At 51.2% G+C, this 18,277-nt stretch overlaps 1 protein-coding gene across 11 annotated transcripts in view; it reads right to left on the reverse strand.

The window, feature by feature from the left end:
* Positions 1 to 18,277, reverse strand: part of TNRC18 (trinucleotide repeat containing 18) — an 89,521-nt gene that overhangs the window by 32,828 nt on the left and 38,416 nt on the right. For 8 of the 11 annotated variants that reach the window (XM_044979482.1, XM_044979476.1, XM_044979475.1 and 5 more), the window contains 9 exons: positions 9,944 to 10,046; positions 8,976 to 9,181; positions 8,500 to 8,646; positions 6,997 to 7,181; positions 5,584 to 6,007; positions 4,083 to 5,033; positions 3,223 to 3,398; positions 1,710 to 1,846; positions 1,224 to 1,352 (listed from right to left, as the gene is read on the reverse strand). In XM_044979482.1, coding sequence (XP_044835417.1) covers positions 1,224 to 1,352; positions 1,710 to 1,846; positions 3,223 to 3,398; positions 4,083 to 5,033; positions 5,584 to 6,007; positions 6,997 to 7,181; positions 8,500 to 8,646; positions 8,976 to 9,181; positions 9,944 to 10,046 — 2,458 coding nt within the window. The remainder of the gene's footprint in view (positions 1 to 1,223; positions 1,353 to 1,709; positions 1,847 to 3,222; positions 3,399 to 4,082; positions 5,034 to 5,583; positions 6,008 to 6,996; positions 7,182 to 8,499; positions 8,647 to 8,975; positions 9,182 to 9,943; positions 10,047 to 18,277) is intronic. The other 3 variants (XM_044979478.1, XM_044979477.1, XM_044979479.1) reach the window with 2 other exon arrangements.

Consider the following 18,277-nt stretch of genomic DNA (forward strand, 5'->3'; position numbering starts at 1 on the left):
CCAATTACCACCTAAAGATTTAGAGGCAAAAAAACCTGCCTCCTTCCTACTAAGCCTGCTGATCCAGCTCATGGCTGCCATGTCTGTGAAATCACTGATGCCGCAGAGCGCCCTCATTTCCCAGAAGTAGTAAACAGCAGCTTTTCCCCCCACCTCACTTCCCCTGCTAACCCCAACCCAAAACCAAACCAACACCACTTTCCAGGATCAGGCTAGCTGAAGCCAGTTGCATGCATGGCTTAGCTTCCACGGCAAGGCTTCCACACAGTTCCCATGACAACTGGCCCAATGGAAATGCACGCACAAGAAAATTCCAGACACCTGTGGACATCCCAAGCCTTTCCAACCATCAAAGCCCAGAAGCAAAATACTAAGGAGGCAGATTTTCAAAGGCACGTGAAAGTCGATGGGAGTTAGGCACCTAACAGCCCTTTGTGCCTTTGAAAATACCTTCTCAAGACAATGCAGAGCTCAGGAAGCCAGCTCATGCCGAGCCACCACTGTGAGAGACTCAACCAGCGACAACAGGTGGGGCAGAGACATATGGTCAATGGGGCTTTGCACAGGGTGTCCAAATAAACCTGTTAGGCTTGCAAAGAGTGGGCACCACAGGAGAGGGTGATTCTGACACCAGGAAAGAGAGCACCCAGGCCAAACCATTTCCCACCAACTAGGGGCCAAGGAAGACAGCAGAAGCCCAGGAGAAAAGCCCCAGGAAGCGAATGCCGCAGAACAGAAGTCATTCGGATTCGTGAAAATCATTCGCGTCACTATAGATTGACAGTCATTGGATTGCAGTGGCGCCTGGATGGCCACAGGTGCTAGTCACTGTACAGAACGCATACAAAGACACAGCCCCTGCCTCGGGCAGCTCCTCTCACTGTCCGCCTGCCCCACTCTTCGCCTGGCTCAGCGTTCCACAGAACCCTTCCATCGCCTGCTCGCTCTGCGCCATCAGGCGTCTCCTCCCCGAGAGGCACCAGACACACACTACCAACGTGACGCCGGGCCAGCCCTCCTGCTACAGCGACAGGCGCACGCCGCCACGGGGGGGCTAGATACACACTTCTACCACAATGCCACACAGTGACCCTGCTGCCATAGACGCGCCCTGCCAGCACACCACCACGCAGGGACCCCCCGCTGCGTCCGAAACGCCGTCCCCAGGTCGGACGTGGTGCAACAACCCTGACATTCCCATCTTCCCCGCGTTCCAGCCTTACTTTCCGCTCTTGCTGTCACTCTTCCCTCTCTCCTTAGGGGGTAACAGAGTGCTTGATCCATGCTTCCTCTTCCTGGGCCTTCCAGGGCCTCTTCTTGTCAAGCTTCTACTTTTCTCGTCATGCTTTTCCCTTTAAAAAAACCACACGCTTGACTGTTAGCCGAGGCAACAGCAAAACAAAACGAAATCCATTACACCACCAAAAGCCAACCCAGAACCGTTGTCTGGCACCAAACTGCTAAGCTGAGCCGTGAAATCCAAGGTTCCCTAACAGGGTCGCCCACCGACCACCGGTACCCGAGACTCCAACCATACCCAGCTGCATTCATCGGCGGTCGGGTTGCCTTTTTACTAGCCTAGGAGCGCTTTGCAAAGCTTTGGCAGATGCATCATTGGAGGGGAGGTGGGGGAAAGAGAATGTTCTCCTGGACCCGGAGGCAGAGAAGTTGCCCAGCCAAAAAAAAAAAAAAAGCTCTGTGTGACTTACTCGGAGTCTCTGCGCCGCTGCAGCTTTACCAGCTCCCTCTGCTTCTCCTTGTAGCGCCGCTGCAGCTCTGCCAGCCTCATCCTGTAGTCCAGCTCCATAGCATCCATGTTCTCAATGGCAGACTTGATGGAATACATCTAGGGTGGGAAGGCGAGACAGGCAGAGGTGGTAAGGGGACGAAGGGATTCAGATGCCAGCCACAAGACTAGAACGGGTGTGTTATTGCTTCCCAATCCAACGGCTCAGCAAGGGACAAGATGTCCCATAAGATGTCTACAACCATTTAGACAGCTAGTGGCATATTACCTGCAGAAGGGAAGGGATCTACCTCATTTTATCACTGGCAGGAGAGTCATATTTCAAACGGAGGTTGCATACTAACCTTCGAGGGAAGGAGCTTTAACAAGCTATCTGGCTGGCCAGGCTGCTTCGCAGCAGTGCTCTGTACTATCACATGGAGACCCTGGTGAAATTCCTACTCTCCAGGTGAGTAGGAGCTGCAAGCTCTGCAGAGGCAGTTTGGCCAGCCCCTGGGAGCAAGGGGTCACCACTGCTGAGCAGCGAGTCCCTCCCAGCTGATAAAGGGGCAGAATAGACAGGATCTAAACTGAGCCACTTCCCCATCCTCCTTGGTTGGAAAGGTGCTGGGTGCAGTGTAGGGCCTGGAAGTGGGGTGCCTTCCTCCGCTCCAGGGCACAACTCTAGAGTCATTCCAAACCAGTTGGGTTTTTTTTTTTTGTTTTTTTTTTGTGGTTTAATGTAATAATATTAAATGTTTCAGGGCAAATGAACGAGCGACTTCAGGAAAGTGACCCTAAGGCCAAAGCCTCTCAGCTAGGGTGGGATTTGCAGGTCAGGTACGAGAGCAGAGGTTCAGACACATTCAGCAATTTCTCACTTAGTGCCGGAGATTTCAGGCTCCTGTTCTACTAGGAGACATTGTGGCACCAACGACAGCCTCTATTTTTTTTTTTTAATTATTAAGTGAGAAGGTCAGAGGGCTGGATAAATCAATGAACTCTTTCTCCTCTATGTCAAATTTAAATACGGCTCAAAACACAACCAACCTTAAAGCATGTAGCTACCATTTGCTGGGGAAATGCCCTTGGGCGTTCTGCCTCTAACCCTAACCTTCTGGGTGCTAAAGAATCTGCAACTCCATCTCCAGGGAGGGGAAGCCTGCCACCATCTTTGTTTGTCCCCACAGCCAAAGAAATAGCATAAGAGCTTCTCCTGCTGGCTCTGTATTACAAATACTGTCTCTAAAGCTGCGTCCCTCCCTGCTGAGATCAATGATGCTGACACACAAACAAGGAATGAAATTAAATCACGCCACATTGACTTTTGGTCAGCTACAAACACAGGAGGGTTGGGGGGAAGGTCTAGGTTTGCCAGACTGAGAAGGAGAACGTCAATAGGGAAATACAACATTACGTGAATGACGAGTGGCGAGAGGAGGAACATTTAGGTAGGTTCACAATGTCCTGTCAAGCTCAGCAGGAGAGCTACTTACTGGTTCATCTTTTTTTTGCATCCAGCTGTACTTTTTGTTGGGATTCAATTCTCGAGGCAGCCGGATGGTTTTCAGACTCTCCATAAAGGGGGCTGACAGAACCTCCATTAGCACATGGGTGCTGGCAGCTAGCAAGCTCTCCAGCGTCGGTCGGACCAGGCAGCTCTCTGGACCTGCTTAGGAGAAAGTTCAGGATTTAGCATTCAGCGACGGCAAGTGCACATCTCCCACAGGCATCAAAGAGACCAACAACCTCTTCTCTGCCTTAGCACTTCTTCAGCTGTCTCACTGCCACCCTGACCTACCCCTGAGATCTAGCCTGTTACAACTCACTCGCAGGATACTCAGAAAGGAGGCTCAGTTTCCCCTCTCCCCGGAAGCTACTGGAGGCAAGATCCCCTCAAGATCCACTGGAATCTCTCTGCAACGAGAGTCATTCTGAGCTGTACGAGCCCATTATGCAGAAGACTGAATGGCTGCAGAATCCGTTGCTGCCAATAGGATGCTAATCTGGCAGCACCGAGAGCATATGGGTGAAGTGCACCTTCACTTTTATACCATGTAGTCTCCATCTTGTAACCTGTGCAGATACAGGGAAGAACAGTGCAGACACCACCCACATCTGAGCCTCTTGGAGCAGGATTCCCAACTCAGTCTAGAGCATCAACAATAAAGGAAGCTCATGCCAGGAGCACTGTGGAGATGCTGGCCATGACACCACAGTTAAGGCTGAGGACAGATATACATCACACGCCTACCCAGAGGAGATTCTGTGTATGGAGGCAGCACTAGCTGCTCTGGCAGACCCAGGTCCCCAGCCTCTGCATGGATAGGAGACAAAACGCACTTTCCAAACTCACTTTGAATGTCCTGCTTCCTCTTCTCCAGTTCCAGCTCTGCTATTTCACTCAGCAGAGTGATCCCCTGCAGAAAGGAGTGCTCCAGGGACAGGCCGGGCGACACCTCCAGGTTTACCTGGGCTTGCGTTATGCCATTGCCAGTTGTCAACAAGGAACAAGCCTGAGGCAGCTCTGTGGCAGCCACTAAGGCGTTCATGCCGGCCAGTGGGTCGTCTGGCTTGATGTCCAGAGCTGGGATTTGACAGGATATCGCCTCATCTGCGTACGAGGAGATCTCCGACCCCTGCCGCCCCTCATCCGAAGGCAGGCTAGGAAACTCTCCCCCCTGGGGCAAGTCGCTGCTCTGCAGTTCCATGGCTAGAGAAGGCTCCTCTCTCTGGGGTGCCAGGTCCAGCCCAGGCTGCTCACTATCCGGGTGTGGTACTGAGTCATCGTAGTCCATATGCACAGAACAGGTTTCCACCCCGCTCCCAGCTTCAGCCGCAGCCTCCGTTTCTGCAGGGCAGGCTGCAACCTGGTACGCTTGTTGACAGTTCTGGAGGGCCTCTTGCTCCTGCTCCAAAGCTCTCAGAGCTTCACCCTGGTGCAACAGGAGGTTGCAACTGTTCACATTCTGTCCTGGGACAGCACTGGAGGCGGCCGCGTTCAGAGCCTCTATGTCCTGCTCGCAGAGAGCTCCCTGGCTTTCATCCAGTTCTACTTCCGTTTTCACCCGGTCTTCCAAGGACTCCTCTTCTGCCGTAGCCTGAATAGGCTCTAGCATTTTGGATGGAGACAGGCGGATGGGCTTGACCTCTGGAGAAAGCTCCATGTGCTCAGACCCTTCTGCAGGCAGTGGGACATCAGGAGCCAGGCCATCTGCGTCAGAGGCTGCGGTGGGCTGAAGGAGGTAGGGATAATGTCGTCCGAAGGAGGCAGGAAGGGACTGGAATGGATATCCCGGTGGAATCTCTGCAAGAGACCCAAAGGAATACGATACACAGTGACTGGTGCCAATGGGGCTCATCCCCCGGGGCAGGTTCTCGATTACTCAATTTCACCCTTGCCAACCCCTATCCCTTCTCAGTGGCTGCTGCTTGTTGAACTTTCCTTCTGCCCAAGATGTCACCCTCCACCCAGGATGCAAGACCAAAAGATTCACCCAACCCACTCCTGGGGCAAGAGGAGACTTCAGCCTTCACTCCGTCCATGCTGGGCTCCTCCCTACTGTTCCCCCAATAGACTGCAACCTTGAAGAACTAACCCCTCCCAAGGAAAGACAAGAACACAAGATACAGGACCACGACTCCAGGCTTCGCCTCAGTGCCATGTCACACATCAGTCCTAGCACCACACTTGTCAAAGTGCTGATTGGTCCTTTCACATTAGTCCTTCCTTTAAAAAGGCCCTACCTGGTCTTCTCTTGGGAAGAGTTTGAGGCAGGAAAGAGCCAAGGAGAGGAGGAAAGAAAGCGAGCCAGGCACAAACAGAAGGGAGCGCTTCCAAAGCAGGCCTCTCTTACCTGGGAACAAAGCCTGGAAAGGACTGGGAGCCTCTTTTTCCAGTTCCAAGTCTTTCTTCTCCACGTTCTCAGGTACCTCTTCTTTTGGAGGGATGGCAGGGGCAGGGGGCGGAGAGGCAGGGGGCGGACTGGAAGGGTGGGAGCTTGGGGTAGCAGGATAAGAGTAGGCCGGCTGCGTAGGTGGTTCCTCCATCTTTTTGATAACCTCAGCTTTGAGCACAGATACAGGCGAGGCCCTGGGAGACAGGGGAGGTGGACTCACGGCCTTGCTGTAGGAAGTGGAGGCGCTAGGAGACAGAACAGGTGGCTTTCGGTGCAGCAGCCCTGACGTGGACGAGGAAAGGCCTGATTTCGCATTGTCCAGGCTCCGTTTAGTAACCTTCTCTTCCATGTCTGCTCGCTGCTCATTCACTTTTAACCTCTCCTGTTGCAAAAAACAGAGACGGGTGTCAGGAGAGGATGTTTCTTAGGGTATCAAGTTACCCTACAAAGCAAAAAGGTCCTACAAGACTAAACAAGACCAAAAGCAGTATTTCCTATAAAAGGGAGCCTGTACAATCAGAGATGGAGATGCAGGAACAGGACCTAGGAATGGTTCTTTGCAAAAGGCAGGTGGAAGGTCTGGCAGGAGATACTTGCAGGGACCAGAGGTAAATGCTTTAACAGGAAGAGGTTTTTAGGAGAGGCCAGGCAGCAGGTCTGTGTTGCCAGCTCTTGTGATTTTTATCATGAACCTTGTGACAAGTTTTTCTTAAAGCACCTGGAGTGACACAAATATGTGAGAATCTGAGCTTTCATTTAAAAACAAAAAGAAAGTTTCTATCGTTAAAAAGTCTTAATTTGGAAAACATGCACCGTAAAAGTTCAAAAACCAGGAGGAAACTAAAAAAAAGCCCCCAAGCATATTTTTTATAAAAATCTCATGACTTATAAGCCAATCTTATGACTTCTGGGGCCTGACTCGTGATTTTTGAACACTTGGGGTTGGCAATACTGGTCCTGGGTCTCAGGAAGGAACTAGCCAGTCTATGAAAGCCTTGTTTAGAGCACAGTCAACACTGGCACATTTTGTAAGATGACAATCTGAACTTCTGTTGCTGCTGGAAGCAGTACTGGCTGGTGAGCTGACTCCCTGGCTTACATGGCCCCAACCCAAAACCCTGCGTCCAAACACCTCCACCTTCAGGGGTGTTCAAAAGCTGAACTTGGCTCTTTAGAACATACCAAATGCCCCCAGAACTTGAGGTTTCCTTAGGGACTGGGAATTACTAAGGAGATCTCTTCCTCTGAATGCTGGGGGGACACACACACAAAGCAGGCAGGTCGCTGATGTTTGCTCTCCCAAGAACATAGAGGTTGATCCACTTTAAAACAGGGGAGTCCCCCCTGCTTGCCACAGCCCTTAGAACATACCACCAGCTGCGCATTCCTCTGGAGCTCCATGGCATGGGCAGCTTGCTGCTGCAGGATGTACAACTCGTGCTGCCGGAGCAGTTGCTGATGAGACAGCAGCTGGAGCTGGTGAGCATGCTGGAGGGTGCTTCTTGTAGGCGGGTACATCGCAGGCCAGAGAGGGGGCGTCCGGTCCATCAGTTCAGCTAGGGATCAAGGGAAGACACAAAGACAATCACAACCATGCTGTTAAAACAGACAGAACCTGAGTGCATGGAGCAGCGATAGAGGTGGGTTTAATATTTGCTGTAGATTTATGTTGTGCTCCCTTCCCAGATTGCATGGTGATTAATTTAATAGCGCACACAGAAATGCAAGCAACTCCCCCTCTTTAATTCTCCCCTCACACACACTCCCCTGCACCCCACCACATCTAGGCAATACCCAACAAGAGGGTCTTGGCCCTGCCGGAAAGGCCAGCAAACCTAGTCTGGGTCAGACCTGTGGAGCAAAGGAAGTTCCATAGTTGAGCCTCCTACTCTTGAAGGCTGCATGGCGCCATCACACTTGCATTTAAATCTAGCAACTGTTAGCTTGAATGCCCCCAGCTGATCTCAACTATAGTCTCTCAGACAGCCAGGCCCCAAGCCTCACAGGGCTTTACAAGAGATGATAAGGAAGCCGGTGTTGCAGTTGAAGAACTGGTGTAACATATTTGCAACTGCTGAAATAATTTAACAAGCAGACAGCTGAATCCCAACCGGGCTGTAGCTTTACAGCCTCTACAGAACACTGCCAGACGCAGCACTGGTGGCAAATCTTTCCCCAGGCTCTGCAGCAGCTTCTGGGACAGGTATTTTTCCCAGTTCCCAAGTTATTATCAAGGGAGCTTGTGGAATTCCCATCATCACTGGAAGCTTTTAAGAGCAGGTTGGACAAACACCTGTCAGGGATGGTCTAGGTATACTTGATCCAGCCTCAGTGCAGAGGGCTGGACTAGATGACCTCTTGAGGTCCCTTTCAGCCCTACATTTCTATTATTCTATGGTCCACAGATCTCCAACAGCCTGCAGAGCTCATCCTGCTGGGCCACAGAATGGACCGTTTTCAGAACTGAGCGACAGGAGACTGTCAAGCTGGGAAAGAAGATGGTCTACAAGGCTTGCACAAAGCTGTCCAAAGAATTAATAGCCGGAGAACTACCTCCACACTGCCCATCAATGTACCAGTGCCGCGCAGCTTCACCACCAGCGCCCCTGCCTCAACAAAAACACATATCTTGCCCTAGAATTTTATTCTTGAAAAACTTACTATGGGGAGGTGCCCGGGAGCACCTTCTGGACAGACATCTACCACTTGAGCCTTGAGTGAAGGTTCTAAACTCCAGTATCTCTTACTAGATACTGGACGTGTACACTCATGGTCTGTTACCATGGATAGACCACATCCCTTGTTCTGTCCCTTGAGCTTTGGGTTATTTTCCTTCAAGACAGGACCCCTGAATCATCCTCTTTGTGTGCTTACCGAAGTGTGGCAGGTGCTCACTGGGGATCACAACTAGCTGCCCGGACTGAGGATCTCTGGCAAACTGGTAGGCAGAAGGGATAGCACCCCCCATGCTAGGGGGGAAGCCTGGAGTCATGCCTTGATGCAAGGATGGGTGGCCTAGTCCTAGAAGGAGAATCATCATCAAAACTTAGGTTAGACAATTAACGAGGGATCCTGTAGACATTCATGCACCGGATATCGTCAAATGAGGGGACAGGGAGAGAGGAGGGACATTGGAATATCCAGCTGCCCACAGGGATTCAGACGTATAGCACCTACAGGTGCACTCGATACTGCAGGTTATTTTCAGAGAGGTCTTTTCAAAAAACATCCCTCTTGAAATCAGGGCGGTGCCACTAATCACCATGGTCAGTCACAGCAACCCTGTTCCTCTTATTCTTATGGGTAAATCAAGAGCTTCACACAACCCTCCCTCTCCCAGAAAGACTCACCATAGGGATGGCCAGCTAGCCACATGGAAGGGCTGCCTGTCCTGGGTAGCCACGGGTGAGCTGCCAAATGTGAAGCCGGGTCGGCAGACCAGCGCCCTGAGCCAGTCAGGGTTGGCCCCCCTGTCACCATGAGGTTGGAGTTCAAACCGTTTGTGGCACAGCTGGAGGGATGCAGCCGGGCAAAATCTGCCAGCTCCTTGCTTTCTCTGGTCATTGGGGGGTAAAAACAGAAGAGTTAGAGTCAATCTTCGTGCTGGGCATATTGTGTGGCTAAAGGAACAGACTGAGAAGCACCAGGAATGTCAATTAGTGATGAACCAGAGCACTGGGGAAGGAGGAGGAGAGCGGATCTGGAGATTACTGGAACCCCCAAGAATCAGTCTTCAAAGAATGGATGAGAGATGCAAAAAGAGACCAGTAGGACACATACAGTGCCCAGGGGTCCCTTAGAATAAAGAGGATGGTTAATAGCAGGCTCAGCCTGCATTCCCTCCCCTGTCCTGTTCCTCTGTCAACCCACAGCTGTCTCTCTCCACCTTGCCTCTCATTTGCGGCAGCTATGGGTTTGCACCAAGGTCTGGTGGAGTTTCAGTCCTTGCGGGGCAGTTTGAAAGGATCGTTGTGTGTGCAGATTTGGGCAGCTCTGGACACACACCCAATGCCTGCAGGTTTGGATGCACTCTAAGTCCCCCCTCCACACTCCCAATTCCCAGCCTTCTCAAGGCCTGGTCTTTGTCCTTGGGATCTTAAAGTCCAATGCTCCCTGCTGGACCAGGGTGGAGCTGCACCAGAAGTGCTGACTCCGCTCAAACGTGGGTACCTGCCACACTGCTGGTTAAATCTGTGACTTCACTCAAGAGAGTACATGGCCAGGCACTCAAGCACGATTCGCTAGGTGCATCCCCAAGCCCATGTGCTCCACAAGACGGACTAGTTCATACTTGAAGGAGCAAAACACAGAACCTCACCTGAGTAGCTTCTCCTGATCTCGCTCCAAACGCCCTGCCAGGAAGTGACTGTCCCTCTGGCGGGTGCGGTCATCCCCACAGTCCTCATCTGAGCGGCCATGCCCTAAGACACAAACCATCAGCAGTTAACACAAAAGACAAGCAGCTCTCTTCCAGTCTGAGACGTGCCAAGTACTCTCCCCTCCGCACCTGTGTTTCACGGGCTACTGTCCCCATCTAGTATCTCCAAAGGGTTGCAGCTCTAAGCCCTCAAGTAGTTCATAAAATCAGCTAGAGTGATGGGACTGGGAGCCGGGACTTAAATGTATCTGTTGATCAGAAACACGATCAAGATACACTATCTAAATGGGGTGTCTGGGGCTTAGGGATTATTTTCTCACACTATTCCCGTCCCAGGCCTGTGTGGTTTGAAATATGTACTTTCAAGCAATTGAATTTAGTGAAGTTTGTCCCCTGCGCTCTCCCGCTATAATCGTCTGCCAAGGTAAACGAGAAGGGAGGTAAGTCCGAGAAGAACTGATTCTTAAAGACAAAGTCCAGACTGCATTTCATTCTATACGATCTGCACAAAGCCCACAACATCTGTGTGAACTACAGCCGCCATCCTGAGGTCAGGTTCTTTGGCCTGTCCTGAACAGGCGTTCACACCAGATGATCCTAATGATCCGCTTTGGCCTTGCAGTCTATAAATCTATGACCTTACGCACGCACCCACTCTAATAAAAGCATTCTGTGCCCAACACCGTGGGCTGGGGGAGAGAGCTAGGACACAGATACTCCAGAAAAGCAATAGGCATCAGAGAAGCAACAGCCTTGATCTGTTAGCATAGAGCTCTCGTCTCTGCACAGAATCCAAGTGACATGAAAGGGACTCTGCCCAGACCAGGGCCGGCTCTCCTGTTTTTGCTGCCCCAAGCAGTGCGCCGAACTGCCGCTGCGGAAGGCGGGGACAGTCCGTGTGCCGTTAGAGCGGCTCGCGCGTTTCTGTGGAGGCTGAAGACGGAAGCTGCGCCGCCGCCGCCGGACAGCTGGACATAGACGCTGCCGCCGAATTGCTGCCGCCGCAGAAACACACGTGCTGCCCTAACGGCACACGGATTGCTCCCGCCATCCGCAGCGGCAATTCGCGCGCTGCTTGGGGGCAAAAACACAGGGACTGCCGCCCCTTGCCGATTGCCGCCCCAAGCACCTGCTTGGGACGCTGGTGCCGGCTCTGGCCCAGACACAGGGAGGTGTTGCAGCACTAGGGCCTGGGATAAGACAGCAAGATCCAATGAGAGACTGGGCACTTACACGGATACCAAGAGTACCCAGAGTTCGAACTGCGAGTGCAAACAAATTGCTAGGGAAGGGATAACCACCTCCTGCTTCAGGGTGTTCGACAATCTCTGTTAGAGATTAGGACGAGACCTTCATGGGGAGCAGACTATCCTGCTCTACTGTGGGGATTCTTGCACCTTCCTCTGACGGAGACAGGAAACTAGACGGACCTCGAGGGTGATCCAGTCTGGCAATTCCTGTGTCCCAAGGGTATTTTCAGCTCAGGTTGCCTTATATTTTCCTCACCTTTTTCTAAAGCCTTTGCTTAGGCCTCTTATCCCCACCCCCACCCTGCGCTCTCACAAATACACTTCATTATTGCCCTTGCCTAGTACTTTTTTGGGGGAGGGGTGGGAGTGGGGGACAGCTAATAAAGCCCATCCCTGTTCCCAGTAAATCAATGGCACCAGGATGATTTAGTTGGTGTTGGTCCTGCTTTGAGCAGGGGATTGGACTAGATGACCTCCTGAGGTCTCTTCCAACCCTGATATTCTATGATGCCTCCTTGTTCCCCTGAGCAGACACAGGCAGGTCCCCTTTAGCAGGCCCAGCCTCGGTCTTGGTGAGGCCCCACTCACGGCAGCGATCCAAATTCCAAATAGCTGCCTCCCTTGGAACAGGCAGCTTGCAGCCATGCTGCACTGTCTCACAGAGCCGCACCTTTGTTCATTTGCATCCCTTTCCCAAGGCCCTTCTAGCTAGGACTGGTGCACCAGGAAACATCTCTTAACATTAAGTCTACTCTGCTGACAAGGATCCTTTCAAGGCAAGGCTCCACTGTGTATTTCAGCAGACCTGGACAGTCTGTATTTTTTAGCTGTCAAGACTCCAATTCCCTCAGCTTCTACTGTCAGGAAGAATATTGTAGTGAAACAACATCTCCCCCACCTCCTCCCCCTGCTGGCTTCCAGGGGGCATCAGGTGGAAAGGCACACGCCCGATTCTCGAGCATCTCAACCAGCCTTCTCAAGGGGCTTTACATGGTGCCAGCATACACCTCGAAGCCTGACTGGACACTGCACTTTCTGGACACTAGCTTCCACAGGCCGCTGCTTCCTTGAGCTGGCAGATCAAGCTGGATGCCAGTTTCTGGCACCCCTTAGCCAACTCTTCCCTAGTTTTAATGGCTTCCATACGCTTCTCAAAGTCCGGCCCTGGAATTGTGCCGCCCCAAGCTCATGCTTGGTTTGCTGGTGCCTAGAGCCGGTCCTGGGTGGCAGCCTCATGCCCCAGTGAAGAGAGCAGCATCCTCTTTGCTACCCCTCTGAGTGACTTCTCAGAGGACAGAGACAGGACCCCTGCGAGGTCGAATCCCTCAGGAGCACAGCTTGAGAGCACAGGCCCTGTTGGGACGGGCTGATGGGCAGGGCATTTGGATCCTCTCTCTGGCATGTAAAAAGCTACACTCCAGTGGCATTCTGTGCTGAGCCGCTTCATGCCCTCATGCTTCTCCCAGCTATCCTGGGAGACCCATCACTCCTCCCCATGTTCAAACAGGCAGCACCAAGGGGATTGTCTGTGGTCTTTGAAGGCAGAGCAGAGGGAAAGGAGAGGAGAGGAGATGGATTTTTCCAGGGACAGCCAGCAAGTTAGCTGGCAGCATGGGTCGAGTGGGGGAAGTGTACAGCAAACCCACCTTAAGTGTGGCTTCTGCTCATCTACAACCAAACACTGTGCTGTGGTCCAATGCCAATAGATCTCGGGGTTGGGATTATTTTAAGTGCTTGCTAACGTAGCCAACGTACACACACCCGCAGCCCAATCACCCAGGTTTTTCCATTCAGAGCCCTTTTGATTTATTTAGCTTTAATCAAGGCCTGGCCGTCTCTTTGGCAGGTGAAATTGGGATGGCACTATGGCTAATAGCCTCATGGGCTGTTTTCCCTCCTTGGCATGTCCCCCCACCAGCCTTTTTATTTGCAGAGCTTATTTTATTTTATTTATTTATTTGCCATCTATATTATTTCAGATCTACTATTTATAGCTGGGCTTTTATTTTTTAAACCAACCCCCACCTCCCCCCATTCGTTCTTGCTTACAGAATTCCCCCTCCCATAAAAGGGACGGTCCCTTTTCTGTACAAACCAGCGATTGTCCCTGTCCGTGAATGCCCATTTTGTCCGTCTATATGAACATGACGCATGGAGCGCATACCAAATTCAATCACTTATGCACAGAGGAAAAGCTTAGGCCTGTTTCCTTGGCAACCAATGCCCAGTACTAAATACCTGCATTTTACTTGCCAAATACTACAGATTAGCCAACTAAAGCCTGCTTTCTCTTTCTTCAAAGGTCTAAACATTCACGCACCGTCCACTCAGCGCAAGCAAGCTAATGTTATTAGTAGAATCTCTCTTGGCGCACAAGGGGAAAGGACGGTAGAGAAAGAAAAAGAACGGCCTTGTTTTCTGTATGAAAGCCAATTCCATCACTTAGCAACAGACCCGGAGGCCTGTTAGAATTCAACCTTTGTTTGCAGCCTTTTAGTTCGGCTCCGTAAATTACATTTAACGCAGGCTGGGAGGGTCTGGGTGCCTGAATGGCTTAACAAACAGCCCCCCGTGTTGGCTATGAGGCCTTCAGATGGCTCAAGCCACAGCAGATGAGAGCGTGGAAAGACCCAAGGGGTCTATGGGAATGGGATGGGGGGGGTTATAGGGGAGGAGGCTGCTAACAGAGAGAAAAATGACTCTCCAGACAAAGGTTTGGGCTGGGGTGTGATGGCCGGGGTGATGAATCTCTGCCCCTCTGGAGAAGTAAAAAGCTAAGCTGAATGAACATGTTTGTCTCACTCAGGCTCCCTCAGCACTGCCAATCGATCAATCCCGGCTCAGACAGGAGGTCTGACATGGAGAGTACAGGCGAGGCGGTGGGCTGACAGAGGAGAGGTGCCAATAGGAGGAATGGGGAGGAGCGGTGACAAGGTCAGGGGACCTGGCATTTCAGGAACACAGGGTGCTCAGGTCTGACTGGCGGGTTCAGAGGTGCTCACAGCTGGGAACCACCAGGAGGTTACTCCCTCGAGCTTGGAATTTCTGCATCTCTGCCATAAATTCCGAGACCCAAACTGCAAATCCCACCACTTTCCTCCCTCTGCTCTGGAGTACCGAGGCCCTCCCTCAATCAAGACGCATCAGTTCGATAGCCTGCACCCCCTCGGCACGCTGAGCTTGGGCGCTGGGCCTTGGCTGTGTTAATGGGGCTGACACAGATCAGAACAGGGTCAGTTCAGTTGGCAAAAGAGTAGTGTGGCTTTATAACCCAGACGCTTCAGCCTCTCAGCAAAGCAGGAATGGGTTCAAAAAGATGTTAATTTCCTCCTTAGCTGAATTCCCACCTACATATACCTGAGTCCCAACTCTCAATGCTAGGCTCTTGGACCCATTCCCACCTGAACCAGGCGTTCTTTCAGCAGAAGTCCTGACAGCCCCACGCTTGTTACCCCTTGTTGTCTGCACTCCCTTGGGTCTGTTTTTGTTGCATGAGGGCAGGGTAGAGGAGTTATTACAATATTGGGAGCATCTCTTTAGAAGTGTATTTTAGTGTAAGATGCAGCGTCCAGAGACCCTGGAAACACAAGGTCATTATCCCCTCTGACCCCTCTATTCAACTGCAGGAGGACTGACTCCAGTGCTGTTCCCCTGCACTGACTGTGTGTTTACTCTGTTGGGAGCATGCGTCTCAGAGATGCCTCAATGCTACTCTAAAATGCACTCGGAGAGCGGGATGGTACAGGCAAAGGCATCCACAAACACTGGGGAAATGACAGAGCAGAAAAGAGAGATTCATTATAAATAAGATCCCTAACACGACAATATCCTTGGGAAGCCAGTTAAGGGCAGTCATGGCCGCTCTACATGACATTACATCAGCTTAATTTACATTGTTTTTTAAACTGATTTAGTTAAACTGGTGCAAGCCACTTCTTCACCGCAGTAGATGCTCTGATTTTGGTTTGTGTCGCTTTAGGTTAAACTGCTTTTTTTAAAACCAGATACAACTAAAATCAAACTGAACTAAAAAAAAAAAAAAAAGGGGGGGGGGGGGACCTGCACCAGCTTAACTAAAGCGATTTGAAAAAGAAAGGAAAAAAAGACCCTCACACCTTCATTTAAATCAATTCAAGTTTATGTGATGAGAAGGGCCTGTGAATGGGTGCGTCCCCCAACCTCAATCTGGTCCTCTTACTTTGGAAACACAAGTAAATGCCATCATTAGAGCTGCTGAGGGGGATTTCTTTTTTCCTTGCAAAAAATTTTGACAAAAGGACCTCACTTTTTTGTAAAAAGTTTTCATAAAAAAAGCCCAATAACTCTTGGATTTCGGGTCTTCAGCAGCTGAAAACTGAAACATTTGGGCTGTCAGTCTGTTTTCGGTGACTGACAGCCCAAAAACGTTTTTGCCAAATTTCTGTTCTGATGAAAAATTCATTTTTTGTCAGAAAAAATTTCAAATGAAAACTCTAGACTAGCTCTAATCATAGCAGACCACTAAGGGTACGGGCCTGCCAGACACCACTGAATTCAATGGGAAGACTGGTATTGACTTGCTCAGGCTTGGGACAAGGCCTTATTTGAGCAGCCTAAATGTTTCTGCTGGCTCCTGCCAGAGTCAGACTTGAGTTGCTCTTTGCTTACTGATGGGCCTTTGGGGGTAGCAATGGTTCATTTTCCCTCTGGGCTCTATCCCATTGCTCCTCCTGTCTGACGTGCACATGAGGCTGTTGGCCGTGACAGTGAAAGTGTGGGGTCTCCAGCACCAGGAAGCTCTCAGTGGTTTTGTCTTATCTGGAGGAAGGTCTTCATCCAGATAAAACTGGGGTAATGCTGGTAGGTAGGGAAGCAGTTGGCCAAAGTGGCAGAGAGGATCTCAGCCCCTCCACTAGAGCTGATGTCACTATGGTTTTCAGTCTGGGGGTCCTTTTTGGATCCCCCGCTACTTTCTGGATGTCCACGCAGTGGCCGGGAGTGTGAAAGTGCCAATTATCTGTCCGTATCAAGAGCTGCAGCCTTTTATTCTGGGCGTTACGGGAATCCTCGTGATGGCTACCAGTGCCTTTGCCACGCAGAGTGGATTTCTACAACATACTCAACAGGGGGCAGCTCCTCAAAGGCATTCAGAGGCTGGGCCCCGAAATGGCTCTCAGTCCAGGCCATCTTTTGCAGAGGGTGAATCACACTTCCATAAGCTATGCTTGGCCTCAGGCTTGTTTTCGGGTGCCACTGGATGGGCTGGTATCAAGCAGCTAAACCCTAAAGGAGCTGGGGGCTTGTTGCAGAGACCACCTCTCTCCCAACGAGACACTGCGGGAGGCAAGGTCAGCCAAGGCCCCACCGGAGCAGACAGCTCACTGGGGTTTTCCATCAGGAGAGTGGCCCATTCTGTGGAGCAGGTGGCAGCTTGTACACCAACCCCGCTGTAACCTATACCAGCGACCCCCTCGTTTTCATGGGCACTCAGACTGATCCCAAAGCGTAACCAACTCTCTTCCCGCTACCCCTCCAAAACTGAGCCCATTAGCTTCAAGAAGGGATTTCTCATTTGTTTCAGGCTGTACACACCAACAGGTGTGCTTCCCAGCCAGATCTGTGTTGCACAGCAGCGGCATCCAGTGGCCACTTGGACCAACTGCAAGTATGAGTTTTCAGAGGTTTGCTCTTAAAACGCCCTGCTTCTATTTAAAACAAGGCCCGAGGTGTGAACTCAGTCAGACAGCAGCCCCCTGAGGTGATCTCTGCACCTCGGAAAGGTGAAAGGCAGTAAAAATCAAATAGGCGGGGTGCTAGATTTAAAAGGAAACCTGTTAAAAATGATCAGAGAAAGTGTGTGTGTTTCTGTGTAGTGCAGGGTGGGGGTGGGCACATCACAACCAGGATGCAGGACAGAATGAACATAAGAAGCCTGGTATAAAAAGAAACTCCACAAGTTAAATGAAAAATACAAATGGCAGGTTTGCAGCCCTCTGGCTTTAAAGCCGTGCAGCTCCATGTCTGTCCATCAGGCCTTCTGACTAACACCAAATAGCCAACCAAGAGCCCAGCAGATGACTGCATTTAGCTCCCAATCTTGGGAGAATCTATTCTCTATCTGACGCATGGGGGGAGTTACATATGCAAACCCTCCCTGACCACCCTTAGTCTAGCTCAGGGGTTCTCAAACAGGGGGTTGTGACCCCTCAGGGGGTCGCAAGATTATTACCTGGGGGGGGTCGTGAGCTGTCAGCCTCCACCCAAAACCCCGCTTCACTTTCAGTAATTATAATAGTGTTTTTAATTTATAAGGGGGGTTGCCCTCCGAGGCTTGCTGTAGGAAAGGGGTCACCACTACAAAAGTTTGAGAACCACTGGTCTAGCTGAATAGTTACTTGAATTCAGTCCCATCTGGCTTGACTAATGCAATGGAGCAATTCGGTCTTAGCAGACAATAGCTATGTTCAATGTAGTCTCTTCCCTGAGCAAGGGCTGAATTTGGTCCTACTCCATTTAAACCCATTGTAAATCCTAGATTAAATAATGGGTATGAGGTGCACCCATTATTATTGGGGAGTGGCAGGTTCCACCCTGTAAGGCTCATTGGAACCAGGTGCAGATGCCTGCTGGCCTAGGACAAGGAGGTGGGATCCCAAGAATGGGAACTGCTCAGGCAGCTGCAGTGCAAGATGTCCCTGCACCTCACCCTGCTGAGGCCTTGGAGGCATGAGAGGGGAGGATTCCCAATGTCCCTTCAATCCCTGGCCTCCCGCAGAGGCTGCTCACAAGGGGAAGTTGACGAGTCTCCCTGGTAGCGCGAGACTTTTGGCTTGCGGTGCACGGGGAAGCAGACTGAGGCTACCGAACTCAGCTCCTGCGGTACAGCCAGCAGAGGGCAGCTCTCGCTACCATGCTGGCTGACCTCCTGATACTGGAGAGGAAAGGCTCCCCAGGCTCAAACCAAGCTCCTGAGCCAACCAGATCCCCCCAGCCAAGCAGCATCTAGGTTTTAGCTTCCCCTGCCCCCCTCCTGTTCTCATTCACC

Source organism: Mauremys mutica, chromosome 11 (genome assembly GCF_020497125.1).
Source record: "Mauremys mutica isolate MM-2020 ecotype Southern chromosome 11, ASM2049712v1, whole genome shotgun sequence".
In the NCBI taxonomy this organism is placed as follows: Eukaryota; Metazoa; Chordata; order Testudines; family Geoemydidae; genus Mauremys; species Mauremys mutica.